The sequence below is a fragment of the Mustela erminea genome, chromosome 10 (genome assembly GCF_009829155.1).
Source record: "Mustela erminea isolate mMusErm1 chromosome 10, mMusErm1.Pri, whole genome shotgun sequence".
NCBI classification, from domain to species: Eukaryota; Metazoa; Chordata; class Mammalia; order Carnivora; family Mustelidae; genus Mustela; species Mustela erminea.
In genome coordinates, this window is record NC_045623.1 from 89,335,119 (window position 1) to 89,362,399 (window position 27,281).

Here is a 27,281-nt window from a genome sequence, read left to right on the forward strand (position 1 = left end):
TCAGTATTTTTTTTAGTTTCTAATGTGAAGCCATGGTTAAAAACCACTGTCCTAGACCATGGTGCCCCCTTCCCCCCAAAGACAAAGCACAGATAAGGAGGATTCTGTGAACAGGTTTATTAAGATCATCTAGCAGAACCTCATGGCAACTACCCTAAACTCCAGGCCACTCGAATTCTAAGCCAAGGTCAAATTTGCTACCCACAATCACTATTACCACCACCACTGCTGGATTACACAGTATTATAGAACAGAACTATGAATAGCTTCATTTAACCCAAACTGAAAACCATTTTTCACAATCAGGAATTTTTTTGTCTGAAATGTTACAAATGATGTATCCAAGTCCAGCTGTAATTTTGGAGCTGAAGGGGCCATGATTGTGGAACCAAGGAATGAACCCTGAAGCTGCTGCTTGGGCCACTGTGACACCCCAATAGGGTATCATCCTGTTTTTCAAGGAGAGGGCAGCAGCAGCCTTTATTCCACCCCCAAACCAATCAACTGACCTCTAGTCTTCTTGCCAGGTTCAATTTTTCTCAGGATAGCAAATTACCTAATAGCTACCACAAGTTAACTCATAAAAACTTACTACAAAAGCTTTTAAAATGTTTATTTATATTAAGGAGTGGAATGGTGCAAGAGTACAAAGAAACTTGGGCATCTGGGCCCTTGTTTCCCTACTATTCACATTAGTTTGGTAAAAAGGAGATTAACACTAAACAGAGTGGAAGAAATTAACATAAATATATCCAGGGCAGCCCAGTCCTCTATTTCACTAAAGGATGAACTGAAATCATTGGCCCAATTCACACTTATGTGTGAGCCGACAGAAATTATATTCCCTTTAACGGCTCTAGACCTGTGTGAAAAAGGGAAGTGGACAACATTTCTATTACAAGACAGCAATCTTTTATTGAAACTTTTTTTTTGTCTAAAACTATGCATGGAGATTAATCTCTTGTTCATAAATTAGGATAAGTCTAACATCACTATTCCAAACCATCAGTATTTACAAAAATGAACCTTTTCTTCGCTTTATCACAGGTTCACAGAACTAAATTTTAAACCAACTTCAAGTCTAGCTTTTAAAATCTTCCTGCCATCAAATGCCCAGCAACCCTTATGGGGAAGGGGCAGCCTTTTGACAGCAATATTCATCATTCACCAGGAATGTAGAACCACAAGTGAACAACAACAAAAAGTTTAAATCATTCCAAACAGTTCCTATTTGCTTTCCAAAAGCATGCTTTGTCTAATTCTCCCTTTCTATACAGACAGGGGGAGAGGGACCCCAGAGAGCATAATGTTAAATTAAATTAACCTCTTAAAAAAGTGAACAAGATGGTTTAGTGTGTGTGCAGATGAACGGCCATGGCTGACACTAGCAGATAATAAGGTAAACTTCAAACCCCATTAATGGGTACCTTGACGACTGGCCAGCTCAAATAGATACTTTTAATTGGGATCGAATGTGCCTTTTTTTTTACTTTCTCGTTAAATACGTTGCCAAAATCTTTCAAAGCAGATAGAGAATAGGCTTCTTCGAAATTCAAATTAAAATGTTAAATAACAAAAAGTATCAGCTTATTATATGGTTTCTGACAAATGTGCTGGCTGTCAGAAAGTAATTCTATCTCAGTGGCTAGAAAAAGGTGAATCCAGTATACACATAAAATGACAATAGTACAAGACTGTAGTGTCACCTGTCAAAAGAAGAATATCTAGAATGGAATTTTCAGTAAACACTTGGAGATGAAGGACAATCAGAATACAAGAGAAAGCAAAATCCACATAAATTAATTCCTAATTTGAGAAATCAATAAAATGTATACATAAGTTGATAAATACTGTCTCCACGGGTCACTAATTCCAAAGGACTAGTTAGTAGTTATTTTCTAACTAAATTATTACAGGACATTCTGGTGTATGCTCTCTTCTTGTGATCAGTTTGTTCTGGCAAGACTCCAGGAAGCAGGTGCCCTTGAAAACAGCTCAGCAGAAGGTGGCTCGGAGGCAATCACTTCATTTATAAATTCGCCAGATAATAAGTACCAAGATTACGATAATCACAGACAGGACAAGCACCAGGATACAGATCTTCTTGCGAGATTTTTTCTGAGGAGAAAAATATATAAAGAAGACACTCATGAGACAAGTAAAATTTTTGCTATCTGAGACTTCAAGAGTGGTTCATAAATCTGCCACCTCATAATCCAGCATTAACTCTATCGGCGCATGAATATTCAGAGATCTTCCCCAAATCTCAACAGTTACCAGCACGAGGCAGTAGTGCCAGTTTTAATTCCAGATCCCCTAATACATTTCTGCAAAGGGATTGTTTATACCTATGCTGCTAGGCATTATTTGTAATAAATAAGTTATTTGTGCATATGTTTTTTTTTTTAAAGATTTTATTTATTTATTTGACAGACAGAGATCACAAGTAGGCAGAGAGGCAGGCAGGAAGAGAGAGGAGGAAGCAGGTTCTCTGCGGAGCAGAGAGCCCGATGCGGGGCTCGATCCCAGGACTCTGGGATCATGACCTGAGCTGAAGGCAGAGGCTTTAAGCCACTGAGCCACCCAGGCGCCCCAAAATTGCTGACATTTTTATTGTATTTTCTCATGATATTTTATCTATGCATATTGTTATCTGACAGAATTGGGATCACACTGTATGATGTTTGACATTTTTCTCACTTACTATTTTAGCATAAAATTGTTGTTATTATAAACATCTCTTTTAATTCCCACATAATATTGAGTAGATGCATATAAGTTACTTCATATTTCCTTTACTGTCTGACACTAACATCATCACTCAGTTTTTAAAAGGAAACACTATTATTAAACACAAATTTCTTTAAGAACATTTCCAGGTAAAATACAACTATCTTAGGAACATGGAAAATGACTGAAATGCTGTTTACACCTAAAAAATCATATAGCACCAAATGGAGAGGAAATGAAAAGGACCTCATTTACAGTATTTGTACACTTGAGATAAAGACGCCAGTAAAAGTCACAAAACCAGCATTTCAGCTAATATGTAAAAAAAATCACTTCATACAAAGTAGAACGATTAACTCTCATTTATTCTTAGAAGAATGAGAACCCCCTCTTTTTTCACAAAAATAGTTAGAACTGATTTTATGTCCATCCTCTGTGGCCACAGTCAACATAAAGTATCCACAAAGTCTTACTTTGTCCCCATTACTATACTAATTGAAACAAATTTTAGCTATTCATAATATAAAATTAGCTTTATACCAGATTTAGGTAGCATGCCAGCTAATGGGGTTAGCTTTGTAGCCAAAAGCCTTCTGTATAAGTTTATTCAAGGACTGATGTCTTTTTGTAGATTTCTCTACAGAGGAAAATATTACAAATGGACCACCACAGCAACTATGAACACCGGCCTCCAGCTTAAACCTAAGCCAAAGCTGCAGCTGTTCTCAGTGTGTCAATGAGCTGTGATGGCTCTTGAAGTCGGCAGCCCAGTGACTTTCCTGGGTACGTGCTCTTACCTGATAGTATGCAGCTCGCTGTAACTGGTCAGTTGCTCTCTCTACGTGTACCTCTGAGCTTTCCACATTGGCTTCTATGCTATCTGCAAAAAAAAAAAAAAAAAAAAGGAGGGCAGTGGATGTTTTTACCAAATCAGATATTTCAAGATTGCAAATTAAACACACTCTTGATGATGTTGGCCCTCGTTTTACTACCACCATTCCAACTATCCAGCCATGGAATCAAAAGTTACTAACTGGGTAAGACAATAGCTCTATTCTTTGGAAATAAGCACTGAACTATTTTAGCGGCAAAGCACTGTGAAGTATGCAACTTATCCATGAATGGGTCAGAAAAAATTATGCATACACACATATATTTAGAGAGAGAGGGAGCAAGTCTAAAGCAAACGGGGTAGAATGTTAACAAGAGGTAAATCTGGGTAAAGGTTACAAAGGAATTCCTTGTAGTCTTTTTATTTTTGCAACCTTTCTAAACTTTAAATCATTTCCAAATAAAAAGCTTAAAAAAAGAGGTTACTAATCCCCAAATTATTTAAGTTTCTGGAGATAAAAGCTGGGAAGCCAACAGCTATTTCCCTCAACAGCCAAAGACTTAGCAGGAGGCTAACGGCAAGGGAGCTGAGAAATCACAGAGGTCTCATTTCAGTTTTTACATTTGACAATATAAAAAGGGGGCTAAAAAAAGAATTAATAATTTTTAAATGTCTAATTTCTTCAGATATGTCTTACAGACTTGTTCACACACAAGTACTGCTATCAACTCACCTCGAGGTTTATGGTATCAATGATACATACCAATTAGATCCCCTTGATCATGGATCATCATGGCCAAATCTTTAAATATTTGATTGACATCCAAAATGTCAGCCTAGGGAATACAAAAAATAACAAACATAAAGCAATAGTGTTAGACGATCCCTCTACTTAGCTAAAATTTTGGCTGTAAACATAACACATGTGTTTCTAAGGCTCATAAATCATGCTTTCTCTGTAAACTGAAAATGAAAATAAAGTTAACTAATATCTACTAAATGCCTACTATGTGCCAAGAACTATACCAAGTAGGTAATTAAACAGACTCTTGGAGCCTGAGAGTCAGCTAGAGAGGATAGTCTTGCTGTGTGAGGTTAATCCTCCAGTCTTATTGTACCATTGTAGGTTAAGAACCCCTCTGGCCTGGGGCACCTGGGTGGCTCAGTGGGTTAAGCCTCTGCCTTCGGCTCAGGTCATGATCCTAGGGTCCTGGAATCGAGCCCCACGTTGGGCTCTCTGCTCATCGGGGAGCCTGCTTCCCCCTCTCTCTCTGCCTACCTCTCTGCCTACTTGTGATCTCTGTCTGTCAAATAAACAAACAAACAAACAAAAAAAGAACCCCTCTGGTCTGTTCCCTCTGAAATGTGGACAATGATAGTACCCACTTCATATTAAAGTGCAGAAGCACTAAGTAAGTTGATATATGTAAAGTTCTTGGAACTATGCAATAAGCACTTCATGTGTCAGCTATGATTAATCATTATTTAGTTGGTTCTCATGACAATACAATGAGGCATGTATCATCCCCATCGTACAGAAGAGAAAACTGGGGCTCAGGAAGGTTTGATGACTTGTCCCAAGGTCTCAAAGCTAGCAAGTGGCAGAGCTGAGAATTAAAAGTTCACGATGTCTTCCTTTTTTTTTTTTTTTTAAGATTTTATTTATTTATTTGACAGACAGAGATCACAAGTAAGCAGAGAGGCAGGCAGAGAGAGAGGGAAGCAGGCTCCCTGCTGAGCAGAGAGCCCAATGTGGGGCTGGATCCCAGGACCCTGGGATCATGACCTGAGCTGAAGGCAGAGACTTAAACCACTGAGCCACCCAGGTGCCCCTCATGATGTTTTCATAATGTTACTATGCCTCTTTGATATTTACATTAATCATTCAGTCACTCTATGAAGTATCTTTGAGAATAATAAGGCTCAGAGAGGTTATGTAACTGTCCAGTTACAAAGCTGGTCCATTAGGAAACTAAGCATTACAGACAGAATAGCTCCGAAGCCCATGCTCTCTGGATTACAATACACTGCCTCTCAGAACACTACAGTCAGAAACAATGCCTTGAGGGGTGCCTGGGTGGCTCAGTGGGTTAAAGCCTCTGCCTTCAGCTCAGGTCATGATCCCAGAGTCCTGGGATCGAGCCCTGCATCAGGCTTTCTGCTCAGCAGGGAGCCTGCTTCCTCCTCTCTCTCTGCCTGCCTCTCTGCCTCCTTGTGATCTCTGTCAAATAAATAAATAAAATCTTTGGAAAAAAAAGAAAAGAAAAGAAAAGAAACAATGCCTTGAAAGCCATGACTTCCAAATCATAGCTTGGCAAGACTAGTTCTTCCAGCACATCAAAACCTTAATTACTTGCTAAGAGTCTTCTGTAGTTGGGACAGTCTGCTAGTTGCTGTGGATACAAAAAGGCTTACTAGCTAACGGGGGTGGGATGAGCACATAGCAAGATAAATAAGAAAAGTCATTACAGAGGAAGTGACTAGTAAATGGTATACGAAGGTGTGCAGAGGAAGCTTCAGAAGCAGCAAGACTTGAGTTGTACCTTAAAGCAAAAGAAAAGCCAAATAAACAAAAAGTTAATTGAGTTAAAGGACAAATAGCTTAGCTTGGTTATAACATGAGTGTGAAACTGTGATTTATAATAAGAAAGATATATTTAGTCTTCATCCCATTCCTAGAGTAGACTCCTAAAATGCTCGAAATTTCCTAAGTGGTGAAGAGAGAAAACTAGCTATTGTTACTTATAACAAACTCCTTTCAACCACACCAGAGCTTAAAGAACAACCCCTCAGGATGGGGGCTCGTTGCCAGGGGAACCAACCTTGTTATCAGAGGGCTGGAGGCTGAATCAACCATCCAGAGCCAATGATTTAATCAATCGTGTCTACATAATGAAGCCTCCATAAAAATCCTAAATGGCAGGACTGAGAGCACTTTCGGGCTGGTGAACATGGAGGTCGAGGAGAGTGGTACAGGTGGAGAGGGCATGGAAGGTCCATACCCCTTCCCACCTACTTTGCTCTGTGTATCTCTTCCATCTGGCTGTTCTTGAGTTGTATCCTTTTATAATAAACCAGTAACCTAGTAAATAAACTGTTTTCCTAAGTTCTGAGTTGCTCTAGCAAATTAATCAAATCCAGTGAGGGGGTCATGGAAACCTCCAATTGATAGCCTGTCAGTCAGAAGTGTAGGTAACAACCTAGACTTAGTGGGCTTCCCAAGTTAGGGGGAGGGTACAGTCTTGTGGGACTGAGCCCTTAATCTGTGGGATCTGAAGCTAATTCCAAGTAGACAGTATCTAAATTGGGTTAAGTTATAAAACACCTCGCTGGTGTCGAAGGATTGCTTGATGTGGAAAAGACCCACACGTTTGGTAGCCAGAAATGTCAGATGCACAATGTGAGAGTCAAGGAGACACAATAGTATGTTGTTCTTCCATTAGAACAGGGCTTGTATATTAGATGTAGGAAATGACTGGATATGAAAATCCAGTCCCAGCTAACCATTTGGACTTAAGCTGATTTTTTGATACGCCCATTACGTTCCTGGGCTAAGGAGCTAAGAGCACTCATGCTCTCTCTTTCCCACGCTCTCTCTCTCACTCTCTCAGGTAAATAAATAAAATCTTTAAAAAAGGGGAAAAAAGACTTTGCCCCCAGACCTCAATGCCAACTTCTAGACCGGGTGGGATTCTATGGAGAGAATCCTTTCCTTAGCTCTGTGCTTCACTCTGCTCTCTGCTAGAACAGTATTTCTAACATTAGAGAACCAAGTCGATGGTTAGTTGCAGTAGGTGAAAAAGAAAGATATGGCATCTGTGAAGGCAATAAAATCATCAAATTTGAGGATGAAATGTTCCATCTAAACATAGACACTGATGGTCTCTATCCTGAATGCATATTATAATCACCTGGGAAGTTTGAAAAAAAAAAATCTTGTGGATATTTGCTCATTTTTAACCTACATAAAATTCAGAAATTCACATAGTCCAAACTAATAGTTGCAAGGGAAGGAGAACAGCTGGGCATTTGGAAAAAAAAATTTCCAAGTAACTCTAAGGTACAGTCAGAGTTCAGAGCCACTGCCACAGACGAAGGTCACGGAGGAGCTCCAAGTTTCTCTCTCTACAACCCCACCCTCCTCACTGCCCCCCGAGGGATGGCAGTCTTCTGGCTGCATGGAGGAGAAAACTACTCAGGTTTAGAATATCCTAGTCATTATGTAAAGTTAAAGTTGGAAAATCAGGTAAGAAAGGCCTCGAGACCTTTAACTCAACCCCCGCCTCAAAAACTGCTCCTGTTTCCCTGTAGTGAAGTCATATCCACAACCTGGGATTGGACTTTGGGATGCATAAAAATTCAGCAAACTTTTTGGCCTGCCTTTATTCTGACCTACTAAGCAAAGGGGCACTCTCTTCTTCTTCTTCTTCCTCTTCTTCTACTTCTTCTTCTTCTTTTTTTAAGATTTTATTATTTGAAAGAGAGAAACGAGAGCATGAGTGAGGGTGGGGTGGGGTGGGGTGGGGACAGGGCAGAGGGAGAAGCAGACTCCCCACCGAGCAGGAAGCCTGCCATGGAGCTTGATCCCAAGACCCCAGGATTATGACCTGAGCTGAAGGCAGACATTTAACCAACTGGGCCACCCAGGCGCCCCAAAGGGGCTCTCTCCACAGAATCCCACCCGATCTAGAAGTTGGCATTGAGGTCTGGGGGCAAAGTCTTTTTTTTCCTTTTTTAAAGATTTTATTTATTTACCTGAGAGAGAGAGAAAGAGTGGGAGAGAGAGCATGAGTGCAGGGGAGGGGCAGAGAGAGAGGAGGAGAAGCAGGCTCCCCGCTCAGCGGGGAGCCTGCTGTGGACCCTGGGATCATGACCTGAGCCAAAGGCAGATGCCCAACAGACTGAGTCTTAATGAGGAATAAAATATTTGCTTGCCTTGCCTTGCTCTGTTCTTCATCCCTGTTCTCCCAGAGACCATGTAAGACCATGGAGGAAAGGATTTGAATCTTCTTGGGCACCATGACTAATACCATTATAAAAGTAGTTCAAATTCACCATGATTGCACTAAGACATAATATGAAAATCACGTAAGGACTCATTTCATACTTTTTCCTAATGGCTGAGAGAAAATCCGGCTGAGAGACTAGAGTGGCAGATACATTGAGTCAAACAAAAGACACGACCTGGCTCTTACCTCCAGCTGCCGAATTGCTGTTTCTCTCTCTTTAATAAGTTCCAGATCCTGTTCAGTGATGGCCACCTCATCCTCCTGGCTTTGCATCTGGTTCCACTCCTCATGGCTGCAAGGAGATAAGCACACTAGTTGATTCCTCCCCTCTAAGGTGTGCACAAGACACCCACAACATTTCTACTACCAGCAGAGCCTATCCAAGGCCATTACCAGGGCTCCAACCCCTCTGGCATCGATACAAAGTCCTTAAGGGCCACATTCTTCATATCTGGAGCCAAATTGATAATACCACGAGAAAACAAAGTCTCAGCTTCCCTGGGCAAAACTGAGATGAAACAGGGTTATAAGGGATGGGCCTACTTGCTAGTTTCTAGTTAGAGGTACACTCTGCAATCCTGCTAGAGCTTGCTAGACAAGGAAAGCAGACAGAGACTTCAAGTCAATGAAGCACACTGACCCATCCTCTTCCAGAGCACCCTCAGAGAGTAAGCTGTGTTGGTCTCTTGGGTACTAAGTGGGTGGAGAAAAGCAAGCTAAGTGACCTGTCAGGGCTTCTCCAATTAATCTAACAGAATCACACCTTCTGGTTTTCAGATCATTCCTTGAGATCATATTTTGGGTTAAATGCCTCTTTTATAAAAAATACTTTTAAGGTTTTTTTTTTTTTATTTATTCATTTGAGAGAGAGAGAGAGTAAGAGCATGAGCAGGAGAAGGTTCAGAGCAAGAGGGAGAAGCAGACTCCCCGCTGAGCGGGGAGCCTGCCCCGGGGGCCCCATTCTAGGACCCTGGGATCAGGACCTGGGTCAAAGGCAGATGCTTAACCACCTGAGTCACCCAGGAGCTCCTGGGTTAAATGCCTCTTAAGAGAAAACTAAAGTAAAAAAGCTAGTGAAATGCTGTAACTCTTCTTTTCAGGTACCAAGTTTAGAAGAAAGGCATACTACATATGATGCTAGACATAAAACATTTTGAAACTCCAGTATTAAGCATTTTCCCAACAGTATGCATAAATCAGACATCATCTCCACAGTATTTAAAGAGTTTCTTCCACACGTTGGAGACACAAAATGGAGTAGGGTAGAGCCCATCAGGCACCCCTTTGAGGTGCTCACAGTGTAGTGGGAAGAGACAGATACATAACTATGATAAAGCATTATAAGTTCTGAATTAATAACACCAACACATTTCTATGGAATCAGTAACTCAGTGTGGAGAAGTTAAGAAAGAAGATGTCTTTCAGATGCAAATTTTCTGCTTTTTCTTGCACTACTCCTAAAAAAATGAGTTGCCTCTGTTTTACAGATGGGTAAACGGACACCCAAGAACTTAGAAAAACTTAAATCTGTATTAGAGATAAAGTCCTAATCTGTAGATTCATAGATTCGTACTTATTCCTAGTGAGCCAAGCCCTCTCCCCAACACAAAGACATCAGGGATTTCTCTGGCTTTTTTATTTACCTTGAAATTGTTTCTTCCCTAATTCAAAGATCTTGGAAAAGCACAAGGTTTTGACTTTTTTATTTTACTTGGTGGATTATAAGTTACCCACCCCAGGTCTGCCTTTATTTTTCCTTCTTCTCCACACTGATGTTTTAAATTAGAATTAAGTAGAAAGTACAGAATCCCTTCTCAACAAGCCAGGGGGTTGGATGGATAATTCCTTACCCATCAAATGAGACGAGCTGTTCCTCTCTTTGCCTCTCCTCCGCCTAGAAAGCAGACGGCATTATTACTGCTGTTATCCAGAAACATGTCACAGAGAGACACACAAAACAATGGCTTCCTGTCGCTACAGTATAAAGAAGCAACAACCCTTGGCTCCAACGGGATCTGTAAGACGACACAGGGCTCTGGCAATCTGTCTCTACTATAAAATGGGCGTGAAGTAGTTCAAAGCAAATCTGGGCTCAGAATGGTAACCTTACTGAATAGGGTGGAGGAACATGGGTCGGAGAGAGGAGTAAACAACAGTAATAGTGATAACCTATTTACAGTCTGCAGGGAAGCAGAATAAGGGAACAAGTAGAAAACCTGCAGGGAAACAAATCTTCAGAACATGTAAAGATTAAAAAACGGGCATGTATGGCACATCAGGTGCTAAAGCGACAGACTCATTTCAAAAAAATCAGTCTAATGCATGTATTAAAAAAAGTTAAGAAAAAATGTTAAAAGAGCAATCTATTCCCATTAAAAAACAAGTCTTTCCCTTTTCATAATGGCAGTAATTAACAGAACAAGCAAAATGAGGAATATTTCAAAGTTCTACCCACCCAGAGGAACACTGTGAGGTTTTTTGTTGTTACTGTTGTTGTTTGAAATTTTTACTTTTTCAAGAAACGGAACACTGGTAGCGCCCGCCAGCCTACCTCTATCCCCTTCTCCAATTACAACACACCCTCTCTGCCCTTAAAGTAACCACCATCCTGACTTTCCAATGATCATTTTCTCGTATTTTCAATATAGACATGTATCCTTATTTAATATCATTTTACCTGCTTCTGAACCTCACATGAACGAAATTACACTGTTTGTACTCTTCCGTGCTTTCACTGGATCATGCCAGATTGTGCCAGATCCATCCCTGATGCTGAATGTAACTGTTGTTCATTAATTCTCTCTGCTGTATGATATTATGTGAATATACCATAATGTATTTACCTATTCAACTACCGACGGACATTCAGATGTTTCCAACAAATAATGCTGCTATAAACATTCTTTTTTTTTTTTAAAGATTTTATTTATTGGGGCACCTGGGTGGCTCAGTGGGTTGAGCCCCTGCCTTCAGCTCAGGTCATGATCCCAGGGTCCTGGGATCGAACCCCGCATCGGGCTCTCTGCTTGGCGGGGAACCTGCTTCCCCCTCTCTCTGCCTGCTTCTTTGCCTGCTTGTGATTTCTTTCTCCCTCTGTCAAATAAATAAATAAAATATTTTAAAAAAAAAAGATTTTATTTATTTATTTGACAGAGAGAGAGAGATCACTCTCTCTGTCTCTGTAGGCAGAGAGGCAGGCAGAGGGAAAGAATCTCTGCTGAGCAGAGAGCCCGATGGGGGCCTCGATCCCAGGTCCCTGAGATCATGACCTGAGCCAAAGGCAACAGCTTAACCCACTGAGCCACCCAGGTGCCTCTGCTATAATCTTTATTTATTTATTTTTTAAGATTATTTACTTATTTATTTGACAGAGGGAGAGAGAGATCATGAGTAGGCAGAGAGGCGGGCAGAGAGAAGAGGGGAAGCAGGCTCCTTGCTGAGCAGAGAGCCCGATGTGGGCCTTGATCCCAGGACCCTGAGACCATGAACTGAGCTGAAGGCAGAGGCTTTAACCCACTGAGCCACCCAGGCACCCTGCAATAAACATTCTTTTTTTTTTTTTTTTTTTAGATTTATTTATTTATTTATTTATTTATTTGACAGAGAGAGAGATCACAAATAGGCAGAGAGACAGACAGAGAGAGAGATGAGGAGAAGCAGGCTCCCTGCTGAGCAGAGAGCCCAATGCGGGACTCGATCCCAGGCCCCTGGGATCATGACCTGAGCCGAAGGTAGAGGCTTAACCCACTGAGCCACCCAGGCGCCCCTGCAATAAACATTCTTATACATATATCCTGATACAAACATTTCCAGTTTTCTCTAGGGTAGAACTGATGTGTTCAGAAGTTCACAGGCAAAATATCTTCCAGTGGTTGTCCCAATTCATACTCTAACTGGCCAGGTAGGAAAGTTTCTGTTGCATCATATCTATAACAATCACCTTCAGTGTTCAAAGAATTTTACACTTTTGCCCCACATCTGGACATGAAATACTACCTCACTGTGGTTTCAATTTGCAGTTTCCTGGTGATTAAAGAAGTTGGGCACTTTTCCGTTTGTTTGACCATTATTCAAAATAATACAAAGATGTTACTTGCCATTTTCACTGTGCTGACGTTTATACTCATGGAGCAAAATCACAGGAGGCTCAGACCACTGAGTATCCAACTCTCGATCTCAGCTCAGAACTTGATCTCAGAGTTGTGAGGTCTAGCCCCCCAATTGGGCTCCATGTAAGCCTACTTTTTTAAAAAAGATTTTATTTAGTTATTTGAAAGAGAGAGAGAGAGAGTAAAAGAAGAGGGAGTAGAAGGCAGAGGGAGAAGCAGACTCCCTGCTGAACAGGGAGCCCAGTCAGGGGCTCAATCCCAGGACCCTGGGATCAGGACCTGAGCTAAAGGCAGACGCTTAACAGACTGAGCCACGCAGGCACCCCTGGCAGATAAACTCTTGAAGATAAACAATGTATGCCTGTCACATCAAGGAAAACAATGGACAGTGTATGTTGCTAGTGATAAAAATCTAGCTTTCAGGGTGCCTGGGTGGCTCAGTTGGTTAAGCATCTGCCTTTGGTTGAGGTCATGACCCTGGGGTCCTGTGATTGAGCCCCAAGTGGGGCTCCCTGCTCAGCAAGGAAGTCTGCTTCTCCCTCTTCCTTTGCCCCTCCCCTGCTTGTTCTCATTTACTCTCTCTCTCTCCCCCCTCAAATAAATAAATAAAATCTTTAAAAAATAAAAATAAAAAATAAGGGGCACCTGGGTGGCACCACTTGTGAACTTAAGAGATTCACAACCCCCCTTAAAATATCTAAAGACTTTTCCGATAAAACTAAAGATACTACATTACCTTTTGATATTGTATAATGAAATATATCAACATTTGGAAGACCTGCATAACTCAGGAAATCAATATTTTCCAAAAGATAAATATATGATATAAAAATCATACATGGAAAAAAGATCCAATCAAAACATAAGACCAACAGATTTGAATGTAGCAGAGTCTGAAAAAGTCATTAATACCCTTTTAGACTCCGTAATTCCACTAACTTCTGTTAAGTTTTGATGTAGTATCAAAGAATAATATCAACAATGATCTGAAAAGATTAATTAAAATACTCCTTCCTTTTCTAATTGCATATCCCTGTAAGTCTGATTTTCTTCAGATACCTCAACCAAAACAACTTATCACATCAGACTGAATACAGAAGCAGATGTGAAAATCCAGCTTCCTTCCATTAAGCCAAATATTAAAAAGATTTGCAAAAATGAAAACAATGCCACTCTTCCCACTAATTTCTTTTTTGTTTTGGAAAAGAAGTTATTTTTAATTAAAATGTCATTTATATTTATATTACTATATATTGGGTTTATTATTAATTATAAATGAATAAACATTTTAAAAACCTCACAGTTTTAATTTCTAACATATATCAATATACACCATTCATACAAATAAAAAGCTCACTGGGGTCTCTAATAATTTTAAGTGTAACAGGGTCCTGAGATCAAAAAGTCTGAGAAACTCATGCTGTATTGGGTTGTATATTTTTCATAATGATTCACAGGAATTTTTTATATGTTCTGTATCTATTCTGGTTACTAGTCCCTTGCTAATTATACATATAACAGTATCTTCTCCCTGTTTTTAGTTTATTTTTTCATGTATTTACCACCTTCTTTGCTCTTCATTCTTTTCTGCTTTTCAGACTTCCCATCTGGGATCATCTTCCTTCTGCCTGAAGTATATTTTCTAGAATGTTCTTAAGTAAGATGTGCTGACAGCTAACTCACTTTTGACTGAAAATGTCTTTAATTCTCATTCCGTATATCTTCTTTCACTGGGTTTAGATTCCCAGGCAGTTATTAGAATATTACAGATGGCCCTCGACTGGTTTCCCCTGTTGCTGCTGAGAAGAAAACTGCCAATCCAACTACTGTGACTCTGAAGGTAGTATCTTGTTTTCCTGGCTATTTTTATGATTTTCTCTTTGTCTTTAGTGTTCTGAAGTTTCTCTCTGATGTATCTAGATAAGAGTCTTTTATTTATTCTTTTTGGGATTTGTTGGGCTTCTTGAAACTGCAAATGAGTGCCTCTCATAAGTTCTAAAATATTACCAGTCATTCCCCTCTATTCTATGTTTGCTCCACTCTTATTCTGAAACTCCAATAAAAACTAGGTCAGATCCTTCCTCTTCATTCTCCCTTTCTCATAAGCTTTCTTCCTATTGAACTTCTTAACCCTCTGTCCTACATGTTGATACATAATATCGTGAGATAGAAAATATTTTCTATTTCCTAGTTAAATCACCTACCCATTAAGTTTTTAGTTTCCACATTATATTTTTCAATTCTAGAAAGTATTCTAACTCTTTTCCAAAGTCTTTTCTGTAGCCTCCTGCTTCTTGCAGATGTTTTCAAGATTTTCTTTAAATACAATAAGGACAGTTGTCTTAAAATTCTAATACATGAAGTAGGTCCATTTCACCTCACTGTTGTTTCTACTCATTCTTACTTTACTTAAGAGTTATTTGTTTCTTTGTGTACTTTGGTATTTTTTTTTTAAAGATTTTATTTATTTATTTGACAGACAGAGATTACAAGTAGGCAGACAGGCGGCAGAGAGAGAGGGGAAGCAGGCTCCCCGATGAGCAGAGAACCCGATGTGGGGTTCGATCCCAGGACTCTGAGATCATGACCTGAGCTGAGGGCAGAGGCTTTAACCCACTGAGCCACCCAGGAGCCCCTACTTGGGTTTTTTTAATGCTGTGCTGCTCATAACACTTCAAAAATTGTTTGAGGGTATTCTTTCAGGGCTAGGATAAACGTGTCTAACCAGAGAGGATTTATTTGTATTTGCTTCTGTCTGGCACCTAGCCTGATGCTTTTGGATCATTAATGCAGTATGAATTTGAGCAGTAAATTTGCCCCAAAGTTCCTCTGTGATACAAGTTAGTGTCGGGATTTCCCCTCTCTCTTGCTGTCCTCTACCTCCTACTCAGTTCAGTGCTAATGCAATCTTTTTGTAGGAAAGAAGGGTTTACTTTTGGTTTACCCATACCCAAAGGATATAGTCTTTTGGGGTCCAGTTTGATTGGAGGAGCACCTTCTTTTTTTTTTTTTTTTTTTTTTTAAGATTTTATTTATTTATTCGACAGAGAGAGATCACAAGTAGGCAGAGAGGCAGGCAGAGAGAGAGGAGGAAGCAGGCTCCCTGCTGAGCAGAGAGCCCGATGCGGGACTCGATCCCAGGATCCTGAGATCATGACCCGAGCCGAAGGCAGCGGCTTAACCCACTGAGCCACCCAGGCGTCCTGGAGGAGCACCTTCTTTTAGATTTCCCACTTTGTGTGGACTCTGGGCTTTTCTTCCCCCTCATACCATAAGGACATCAAAACTGAAGTTCAAGTTTGCCCTCAGTAAATGTACTCCATGCACAAACAGTTTCAGTGCTCTGCTTACCTCTCTATGGGTTCTCATCTTCTCTTAGATTTTGACCTTAATATTTTCATGGCTCTTTGATACTTTTGAGAAGTTGGGTTGTTAAAATTTAATATTTGTTAATTTGTTTCAGAGAGAGGTCTAGTGCAAATTAGATAATCTAGGCCCCCTTATTCTAGGAAATAGATTCATTGTTCCTTTTTTTCTTAATTTTTAATATAAGACAAATAAAATAACAGAAAAGAAATTACAAATAATTCTGTCACTTTTTCAAATCTTTATGCATATTCTTTTCTAGTCTTAGACCACAGGCATACATATTTTTAAAATTTATTTTTATTAAAAAAAAATTTTTTTAAGTAGGCTCCTCGCCCAACATGGGGCTTGAACTTACGACCCTGAGATCAAGAATCACATGCTCTACCAACTGAGCCAGCCAGGTACCCTGCATACATATTTTTTATATCAGTTGAGCCAGTCTGGTATTTTCACAACAGCTAATGACTATATTTATTATTATTAAGGGGAGCAAATAACAACAAAAGCTAAGGGTCAAAATGCTCAGAAATAGGAGAGGAAAAAAAAATAACCCAACAAGGTGGGAAAGAACATCCTGCAATTGCAAGGGTCTTCTTTGCAGAATCAACTCACCGAGAGACGAGATCCAGCTCTTGCTTTGGCAATGCTCTCCTTTTCCTTTTCAGATACCCTTCTCTGCACAACCTGGAAATTATTTAAGGCTGCAGAGAAGTCATTCATGAGGCGTTCTTTCTGAAGTTTCTGCTGGCGCTATGGAAATAAAGAAGGACTTGAAATTTCATATTAATCCTGAATCATTTGGTTCTAATTCCCATTAAAAACAAAATTATTCCCCCTAAAGATTTCTAACCAGGAAAATTACTATAAAACAGGCTCTTCCTTAATAAATTTGTTCTTTGCTAACTCAAATCCCTCAAATGCCATAGACCAAGTCTGAGTTTTCCTTCTTTCATTCTGACAAACTTGGAACTGTGTGTCATTTACCTTGTAAGGCAATATCAGAGGGAATTGCAATTGAGAATTTTGGTTCCCTGGAGAATCTAAAAGCAGAATAAATAACTTTAGACTCAGACTGAACCCCAAAAGAGATTGTTTTATGTTAAAATATTAAAAAATATTCATCCACACTGAGTTCATAGTGTCCCTGAAAACTACAGAATCATTTTCCTTTATACTGTAATGAGATTTAAAATCTTTGAGAACCTGGAAACTCTTATAGGCTATCTTTACTAAGCTTACTGATTCTGTGTCTCAAAAAACACATGCTGAGAACTCCTGCTACGTGCTGAGAACACAGAAGTAAAAACTCATCCCTGACCTCAAACAGCTTACCAACTACTTATAGATAGGGATATAGACACAAAAATTACAAGTCATTATAAATAACTGCTATATCCTATTAATACTATAGGAGTTTGGAGGCAGGTATAATCAGTTAAGAACTCAAGTAGCCATAAAGGCCAAGAGAAAGTGAACACTGAAGGAAGAGAAAGGTCTGAATAAGCAGATGGAAGGAGTAAGGCAAATTCGTCAAAGAAACAGTGTGAGCAAAGGCGTGACAGTAAATATTTGAAGAGAATCTATAAGGAGATAGTTTGGCTGGAACCAAAGCTTTTTTCGTAAGACTAGCTAAAAGACAGAACTGGAAAGACAGAGAAGGGGCTGACCGGAGCAGGTTTTAAATGCTAAGCTAATGAGTTTGGGATTCAATCCCTAAGGCAAAAAACAACAAAGATTCCTGAGCAGGAAACATGATGGGTACAAAATGATAATTTAGAAAAAGTAGTCTGCCATGGAGTACAGGGTAGGATGGAAAAAAGAAACATGTCAAAAAGAGTACTGTAATATTCTAGGTTAAAGGTCAGGAGGACATTGTGTCAATAATGGGAACCCCAAAGACATGAATTTAAGAAACATTATGACTTAGCAACTGCCTACAGGGCTGCAAGGGGGCTAAAGTCAAGAATGACTCAAATATCACACCTGGGAGAATTATGGTAATACTAAAAGCAAATTTATTTTTTTTAAGATTTTATTTATTTGAGAGAGAGAGAGAGAGAGTGAATGAACAGGGGGGAAGGGCAAAGAGAGAAAGAAGCGGGCTCCCCACTGAGCCAGGAGTCCAATGGGAGACTCGATCCTGGGAACTGGGAATCATGACCTGAGCCAAAGGTAGATGCTTAACTGAGCCACTCAGGCGCCCTGAAAGAAAATTTGTTTATTTTTTTTTTTTTAAGATTTTATTTACTTATTTGAGAGAGAGAGAGAGAGAGCAAGCGCGTGCACAAGCAGGGTAAAGGGCAGAGGGAGAAGCAGACTCCCCGCTGAGCAGGTAGCCCAGTGTGGGGCTCAATCCAGGGATTCTAGGATCATAACCTGAGCCTAAGGCAGATGCTTAACTGACTGAGCCACCTGGGTGCCCCTGAGAGCAAATTTACATGAGGAACATTTCCCTCTTTTTCTGGAATTTAAAAAAATTTTTCACATTAACATTATAACAATAAGAGGGAAAAATCATCATTCCCTAATCTTGCTATTCAAAAACACTTTTCTTTTTTTTGGGGGGGAGTAGGCGCTATATGGGGCTTGAACTCACAACCTTGAGATCAAAAGTTGCATGCTCCGTCAACTAAGCCAGATAGGTGCCCCACAAAAAATGCTATCTTTAAGTATATCATAAACATTTCCCATGTTATCATCCTCACAATTATGGCCTTTGTTACATAATACCCTATCAAGGAAAATTTGATCTAGGAAATTTTATGTAAACATTCCTTCTAGATTATGCCCATGTTTTAACTACTTAACTATTATAAAGAAAGCTAATGGAAGCCCCACTGTAATTGCTAATATTAATACAGTACTTACCATGTACTAATACGGTTATAAGTACTTCAACATAATAACTCACTTTAACCTAAACAACCTGTATTATAGTCCCTACTTTACAGATCAGAAAACCAAGGCACGAAATAGTTAAGTAACTTGCTTAGGATCACACTGTCAGTAAGTGGAAGGGGTAGAATTTAAATACAGGAAATCCAGCTCCAGACTACAGTTTTTTTTTCTTCCAACTTTTTTTCCTTAGGACAAATTTTCATGAATGGGAATATTAGATCAAAAGGCACAAGCTTTTTTTTTTTAAGACAATCAGTAATATCAATCAGCTTAGTTAAAGGATATGAGTGAAATGGGAGAAATCCTGTATAAGACAACGCATTAAATTTTAGATGAAGGCAATATATTCAAGAAGAGATCTTAGAATAGGAAATGACAATATGGGCCCAGTCCTTAGAGGTTAGAGGCTAGAGCCAGGAAAAGATCTCGGGGTCATGTTCATAAAGGTAAACTCATAAAAATAGATCAGCCTCCCGAGGGAAAAAGCAGAGACTAAGAAAATGAGAGGTCAATGGCACAGCCTTGGGACATGTTTACTCCTAGGAAGACCAAGAGTCAGGGAAGGAGGATGAGACTCTACCTGGGGAAAGAGAGAAGAGGCCAGCAAGGGATCCCAGAGTTGGAAGACATACTGAAAGGGGATCATGGGAAGAAGAAGACAGTTTCAGTAGAGATGGGATGGGCTGTTTCAAATGAGACAGAAAAGTGAATTAAAGCTCAAAAAAGCCCACTGGTTTTGGCAGCGAGAAGATCACTGATGATAGCACATAAGTACGAAAGACTGAAAGGAGGATATATGATCTGATACACAGGACAGCAGCAAAAAGAAGGTGGTAAGACTAAGATTGACTAGATGAAGAAAGAATTGAAAGGGCAAATGGTATTCAGCACAACAGGACAGGGATCAGGAAATTATTTGCAGGGGCGCCTGGGTGGCTCAATGGGTGAAAGCCTCTGTCTTCAGCTCAGGTCATGATCCCAGGGTCCTGGGATCAAGCCCCGCATCAGGCTCTCTACTCAGTGGCGAGCCTGCTTCCCCCCCTCTCACTCTGCCTGCCTCTCTGCCTACTTGTGATCTCTCTCTTGTCAAATAAATAAATAAAATCTTTTAAAAAAAATTATTTGCAGATCTATTTCGTGTTCTTAATGATCCAAGATGACGGAAGGGAACAATAGCATGCATGACCCAAAAATAACTTCTATTTGACTTTGGACTACATTAAATCCTTCTCTCTCTCTCTTTTTGGTAGCAGATATAACTTTCTATTTATTTTTGCTTAGGCTACTATTAACTCTTAAGTACTCCCAACACTTCTGCTTTCATCAAGATCCTTAGACTCGGGGCGCCTGGGTGGCTCGGTGGGTTAAGCCCCTGCCTTCAGCTCGGGTCATGATCCCAGGGTCCTGGGATCGAGTCCCGCATCGGGCTCTCTGCTCAGCGGGGGGGCCTGCATCCCTCTCTCTCTCTGTCTGCCTCTCTGCCTGCTTGTGATCTCTCTCTCTCTCTGTGTCAAATAAACAAATAAAATCTTAAAAAAAAAAAAAAAGACCCTTAGACTCCTTTTTTGTTACTAACTAGAACCATTCACAAGTGTGTATTCCCTAAGTGCCCAGCTGGGAGGACAAAAGAGGTGATGTTTATTGGAGATACTGGATGGCAAGGGGAACTGGCCTTGGCCTCTAAGTGAAATTTCAGCATGAATAACAGCACACCTATGGACAACCAAAGGTGCTTACATTAAGATTATTTTTTATCAGAGCTACTTTGTAGCATAACAACAAACCATCTAGTCTTGGTTCCTCTCTTTTGTGCAAGGGGGGGCGCCAAAACTCCACAGACTAAACATGTGCTCCATTAAACAGCTTGCCATGTATGGGTTAAACTAACATTTTTAAACTTTTTTGATGGAGACATGCAGAAATAATGTGACATCTTGACCTAGTACCATATATACACATATGTATGAAGTGAAAGCTTCCTGTAAGAATAGTTTCCTTTATTACATGGTATACATTCAGATACTCCTACTCTATTTTATTATTATTTTTTAAAGATTGTATTTATTTATTTGACAGAGAGAGAGAGAGACCACAAGTAGGCAGAGAGGCAGGCAGAGAGAGAGGAGGAAGCAGGCTCCCTGCTGAGCAGAAAGCCCGATTTGGGGCTTGATCTCAGGACCCTGAGATCATAACCTGAGCCGAAGGCAGAGGCTTAACCCACTGAGCCACCCAGGCGCCCCTCTATTTTATTTTCTAAATGATGAGCACAGCACACTAAAATTATTTCATGTTCCAACCAGGCACAACTCACAGAGTGAAAAATAACCCAGAATGGGGAAGTTGTAGGCTTTGTCTTTATAGCCATCAGGGATAGGACATCATCAGAAATAAATTCAATAATAAAAAGGAAAACAAGTCAAGTGCTCCTAGGAATGGTAGAGAAGCTAAAGAAAAATGGAATCATAGTAGGCTAATGTAGATGGAGAAGGTTTTTGATTTTTTTCCCTGGAAGAGAAAGGATTTGAGGTAGAACTATGAATGATAATTAAAACAGGTGAAGCCACAATAAAGGCAGAGGCACACTGACTTCTGGAATGTGTGAAGAAAAGGCCTGGAACATCAAGGGAACAATGAACTCCTGTTAAAAATTGTGTTTTTTTAAAGGATTTCAATTTCCCTGGGCATTTCTTCAACCTGAGACCTACGAATGACTCATGATGGGACATGAAAGTGACTGCAAAATAGAAGGCAAAAACATCTGATTGAAATTTATAGAAACTGACTACAAGACAAACTAGGACCTAACCTGCAACATAAAGCTACTGGCCAAACCCTAGAGATGCAAACACTGAAGTTCTTTACCAGTTAAATTAATTTTATCAATATGTAAGTATGGGTTGTTGGGGTTTTTTTTAAGATTTTATTTATTTATTTGACAGAGAGAGAGAGATGCAGGGAGAGAGAGAGCACGGGGAGTGGGAGAGGGAGAAGCAGGCTTCCCGCTGAGCAGGGAGCCCAGTGTGGGGCTTGATCCCAGGAGACCTGAGCCAAAGGCAGATGCTTAACAACTGAGCCACCCAGGCACCCATAATAGTATGTTATTATGAATAATAACAGCCGATACTGAGTAGCTACTGAATGCTGAGCACTTTGCAAGACCCAGTGCATACATTCTTTATATTGTCACAATAGTCACATAGCCCAATTTTACAGATAAGGAAACGGAGGGTCAGAGAAGGTCTACCTGGCACCAAAGACCAAGTTATTTTTGTTTCACACTCTGTCTTTCCATTAAAACAAAGTCCTTTCCTACTAAACGAACACACATACCAGAAAATACCAACCTGTTCTGAAGCAGATAAGGGAAGGGGCAAGGACCCTAATTCCTTCAGTAATTCATTTGTTTCCTTGGCGAGCTGATTTGTTGAATGCTGTAACTGTTGCCTAAGAGAGAAAAGACATGTTTCAGGATTATTTCCACAGCTCGAGAGCTGTTACAGTTAGTACAGTTAGTTCTCAGAGTGCCCCAGTACAAGGAATAAAGGGGGTGTTTGAAAGAATGGGTTCCCAGAGGCCCAGGTTCACAAAAAAAAAAAAAAATTCCAGAAATACTACTCAGTCAGACCCACTGCAAGGCATCTCCATATTACTGAGAAGAAAGAACCTACCTCAGTGAAACCTGCTGATAGGTATTTTAAGTCTTTGGGAAGAAAAGAAAGGCCTATCAGCAGTTCTGATAGAAATATAAGAGCAACTGCCCCCACATCTAAATCTGATAGTTTGAACACACCAAGGTCTCACAAAATTCTCCCGTCCATCACCCGGCAGTTCTGCCTAGCTGCTGTCTGTCCAGGCACTGATTGGAGATGGGATCCAGACACTGGGGGTTGGATGAAACATGCATTAAAAGCACAGCTTCTACCCTAAGGAACAATCTCCGAAGATCTACTCCCATGTTCCTGCTTAAAGCTGGTGCTTTTTCAGCTTTATTCTTGGCTCCCTATTGTCCTTCATGCTTGACTTTCTGGCTCCTCCCTCCAAAGCAAAGAAGCCCTGTACTGCCTAAAAACATATAAGGAGTATAAGAGGAAGAATATTAAAAAAGGAGGAATATGCATCATATTAAGTGGGATTGGAAAGTAGTGGAAACACAAAAAGAGCCCCTTTTGGTCATGATTTTCCTCTACTCTATGGCCATTTCTACAGAGGTTTTAAGGGAGGACAGAGAAACCATACTACTCAATCAGTACTACTTTTTCATTGCAAAGGGGCCTCCAAGATAAAAAAAAACAAAAAAACGAGGGAGTCAAAAACAAGAAGGAGGCAGTCAGGAGCCTGTACCTCCTAGACATTACTAACACATCCAAAGATGTGTTTTTCACATCTCCCTGGAAAAAGCTCAAAGTAGTAAGTCATTCTCTCACTTCACACTGTTGAGGACAGAAAACAAAGAATATTGCTCAGTATATTTTAAAGATGAAGAAAAGAACTTCTAAAAGCAGAAATGGGGTCAAGAAGGATGTAATAAAAAGAATCGTGAGTCCCTACTACAAGTCCATTCTCCTCTCCTTCAGACACCCCTCAGATCATTGTGAATACGTTTTTTGAATTTTTACGGTTGGAAATCCCACTAGACTAGATGATCTCTGCAGATGATCAGGCCAACAAGGAGGCTCATTTTGGCAGACTACAGACTAATAGTGGTCAAAGTTCGCTTCCCTACTTCCTCAGAGGGTTCTGCTAAACAGCCCAAGGGAAGAAAGAATCTGTGTTCAAGGATTTTGAAAGGCAGTAGAGATCACAACCCATGACTATATTTTGTTGTCCCTCCTCTAGATCCAGCTATTACTTCGTGTCCCACTGCTTGTCATGCTGACTCCACAGGCTTTCCTGGAAACCTAAGCTGCCATGCAGCAAGGACAGTGGGTGTGTCCCCAAAAGAATTCTCACAGGGCCTCACAGAACCCAACCACATTAGGAAGCTACTTACAGATTTTCCTGTAGCTTGCTTGAATCCTGCTTAGTTCCTAGTTGGCTCATCAGATTCTTTATCTGAGCAGCTGGGGAGACGGGGGAAAAGAAAAATACATTCATCATGAACATCCTACTTCTTAGATCACTGGTCTCTCTGTCCACATCCTGAATAAGTTCATGCAACTAACAGAAAGCATGCTATGATTGAAACTTCGGCATGTCTATTCCTTCTAAAACTAATCACGGGGTTCACCTTTCTCCTATAGATAACTATGTCACCAAGTAGAGGGTGGCAGTTTTGTTCATCATTCCCAAAGAACTTCCAAAATTTTCCAGATTTCCCATGTTGCTGGTTTAAAGTTTCAACACCTTTGCAAGGGTCTTAGTACCAAATATCAACTTGCAACAATTAAAATTTAAATTCATAGTACACAATAATTTTTCCTTTTTTTCACAATAATTTTTTATAGCAAACATTTTTGGAAAGACAATGTACATTTGTTGTTAATAAATTACCATTAAAAAGTAATTATAATAAGCTTTGTGCAGTGGCAGTATCATAGCCAATGAGGTTTATACAAGGTGCGATTACTGCTAATTGAAAAAATAATAATAATAAATTACCACTGACTGAGCACCTCCATGTGCCAGGAGCTTTTATATTAGAAATTCCATATACATTATTTTATTAATTTTCACAGCAATGGTCTAAAGTAGGTATCTTCATCTTGCCGATGAGGAAATATATTTAGCTAAGTTATAAAAGTTAAATTTATATAAGTTAATTATGCAAGGGTACACAATGGTTAAGTAACAGGGCAAAAAATTCAATCCCAGATACATTGTACTCCAAGGCCTATGTCCTTTAAACTATGTTGTCTACAGTCAAATATATGGTTTTGTTCAGATAACGTCCTAGATATTTTGCTAAGATGGTCATGTTTGAATTCTAGATATTTAGGCCTCTAGCCCTGGACTAGGAAAGCAGAGGTCCAGAGAAACTGATCATCTACCTATAAGGAAAAACACTCCAACATCAGCTTGCCTGGGAATGTGAGTAGCCCTGGACCTCACCGATTTGTGCACCAGAAATAGAGCCCTGATTTCTTTTTTTTTTCTCTTATTCTAAATATTTTTGGGTTTGGGGTGGGTTTTTTTGAAGTGCAGTTGACCTTTTGATTTCTTTTGTGTCCTGCTTTCTGTTCCTCTCCTGACTGGTGGGGAGGATGAAGGAGTTAGATTCATTCATTCATTCATTTGTAGAGGTTGGAATTTTCTTGTATTTCTTTTTGTTGCTGCTTGCTTTTTTTTTTTTTTTTTAAAGATTTATTTATTTGAGAGAGAGAACGTGTGCAATGGTGGAGGGGGTGGAGGGGAGCAGAGGGAGAGCGTGAGAGAATTCCAAGCAGACTCTGAAGAATGCAGATGATCTCACATCCCTGAGATCATGACCTGAGCTGAAACCAAGTCAGATGCTCAACTGACTGCACTACCCAGGTACCCCTGCTTGCTTGCTTCTGAAGAGCATGTGCTGTCTTCTATTCCAAGTTGCTGGAGTACAGAACATAATAACAGAGTACTTCCTGCCCAGAGGAAACAGGATTATCTTCAAGTTTCACCAGAACTTCAAGAGGTAACAGGACACAATAGGTACATGACTCTTCCAGCCAAAACATCGTCTCCTTTGTGAAGGCCTTTCCTATTCTCTCAGCATTAATGCCAGAGTTTCACTTGTGAGATATCAGACTGCTAAATGACTGGCTTAGTGGAAAATGAGGAGGAAATCAATCATCATTTGTATACATTACAGGGACAACGTACATACAGTGCTTCCATGTCCACTAAGAAAAAAACCCTTCACTTATTTAAACTTATGATAGGGTGCTCCTTAAAATAATAAAATTTGAGGGTCAATCATAATCTTGCTCCTAATCTGGTCACCAAGAGTAACAAAGAAGTGGGCACCTGGGTGGCTCAGCCAGTTAAAAGTCCAACTTTTGATTTTGACTCAGGTCATGATCTTAGGGTCCCAGGATTGTAGACTGGCTCTGAACTCAGCGGGGTATCTGCTTCTATTTCCCTTTCCCTCTGCCCCACCCTCCCCATGCTCTCTCTCTAAAACAAATACACAAATCTTAAAAAAAAAAAAAGAGAGAGTAGTAAAAAGGCAAGCTGAAGTTTATTAAATACCAAGTTACCTTTACAAACACAGATGAATTAATAGCCTCTAAGTCTGATAAGAAACAATGATGAAGCAAAATCTAATTGATTGCTGGTGACTCTCTACTCATAAGCAGAAAATGAACAACCTATTCCTTAGAAATATGTACAAGTTATTTCTGTCTAGCCAAAATCACTACATCATGCGTGTTAGAAAGCAAAAAATTCCAAAGTCAAAAATATATAAACTTCTAGCACTTCAAATTATGATTTTATCTTACTTTGACACCGTGTTTTTGTTTTGTTTAGCAAAAATGTAACTTCAATTTTATAATGGAAATATAGTGTTCAAGTGATTTAAATCTTGCCTTTTGACCAACTTTCCTAAAATAGATTAATTATTCTATTAAGCGTTACTTTTAGCTTAATGGTTCCACAGGAAAAAGCAAGCACTCTAATGAATGTATTTTGCTAAGATAACATTCTGTAAGATATAAATAAATTTTCTGTTACTAACATGTGGAATTTCCCCTCTTATCTCAGTCAAATTAGAATCAAGATACCAACAGAGCTATCAGCTGGCTAGCCATACAAATAATTTATAAGAGGGCTGACATTAGCATTAACTGGGCACTTATTATGTGCCAGACACAGGGCTAGGTACTTGACATGCTATAATAAAAAATATATTTGTGGGGGGCCTGGGTGGCTCAGTTGGTTAAGCGTCTGCGTTGGGCTCAGGTGGTCCTGAGATTGATCCCTGCATCAGGATCCCTGCTCAGCAGGCAGCCTACTGCTTCTCCCTCTCCCATTCCCCCGCTTGTGTTTCCTCTCTTACTGTGTCTCTGTCAAATAAATAAATAAAATCTTAAAAAAAAAAAAAAATATATATATATATATATATATTTAGTCATTGTCCCTGGTTCCTGGCACAAAGCACCTAAAACCCTTGAAATTTTGTGTGTAATAGGAGTGTCTTTTGTTATTCATAAAGATTCCCCCCCCCTTTTTTTTTAAGATTTATTCATTTATTTGAGAAAGAGAGAGAGCACCAGGGGGTGGGACAGACGGAGAGAGAGAAGAACCTTCGAGTAGACTCCTCGCTGAGTGCACAGCCCTGTGCAGGGCTGGATCCCAGGACCCTGAGATCACCACCTGAGCCAACGTGAAAAGTCAGCTGCTTAAGGGACTGAACCCTCT

At 39.9% G+C, this 27,281-nt stretch overlaps 1 protein-coding gene and 1 pseudogene across 1 annotated transcript in view; one reads left to right on the plus strand and one right to left on the minus strand.

Annotated features, from left to right (window-relative positions):
• Positions 1-102: 102 nt before the first annotated feature.
• STX12 (syntaxin 12) overlaps positions 103-27,281 on the minus strand; it is a 39,173-nt gene continuing 11,994 nt past the window's right edge. Inside the window, exons 2-9 of the mRNA XM_032361422.1 lie at positions 23,938-24,007; positions 22,292-22,391; positions 16,662-16,799; positions 10,422-10,465; positions 8,758-8,863; positions 4,326-4,398; positions 3,528-3,610; positions 103-2,118 (exon numbers count right to left, since the gene is read on the minus strand). Coding sequence (XP_032217313.1) covers positions 2,026-2,118; positions 3,528-3,610; positions 4,326-4,398; positions 8,758-8,863; positions 10,422-10,465; positions 16,662-16,799; positions 22,292-22,391; positions 23,938-24,007 — 707 coding nt within the window. The 3' untranslated portion in view covers positions 103-2,025. The remainder of the gene's footprint in view (positions 2,119-3,527; positions 3,611-4,325; positions 4,399-8,757; positions 8,864-10,421; positions 10,466-16,661; positions 16,800-22,291; positions 22,392-23,937; positions 24,008-27,281) is intronic.
• Positions 24,459-24,629, plus strand: LOC116568314 (annotated as a pseudogene).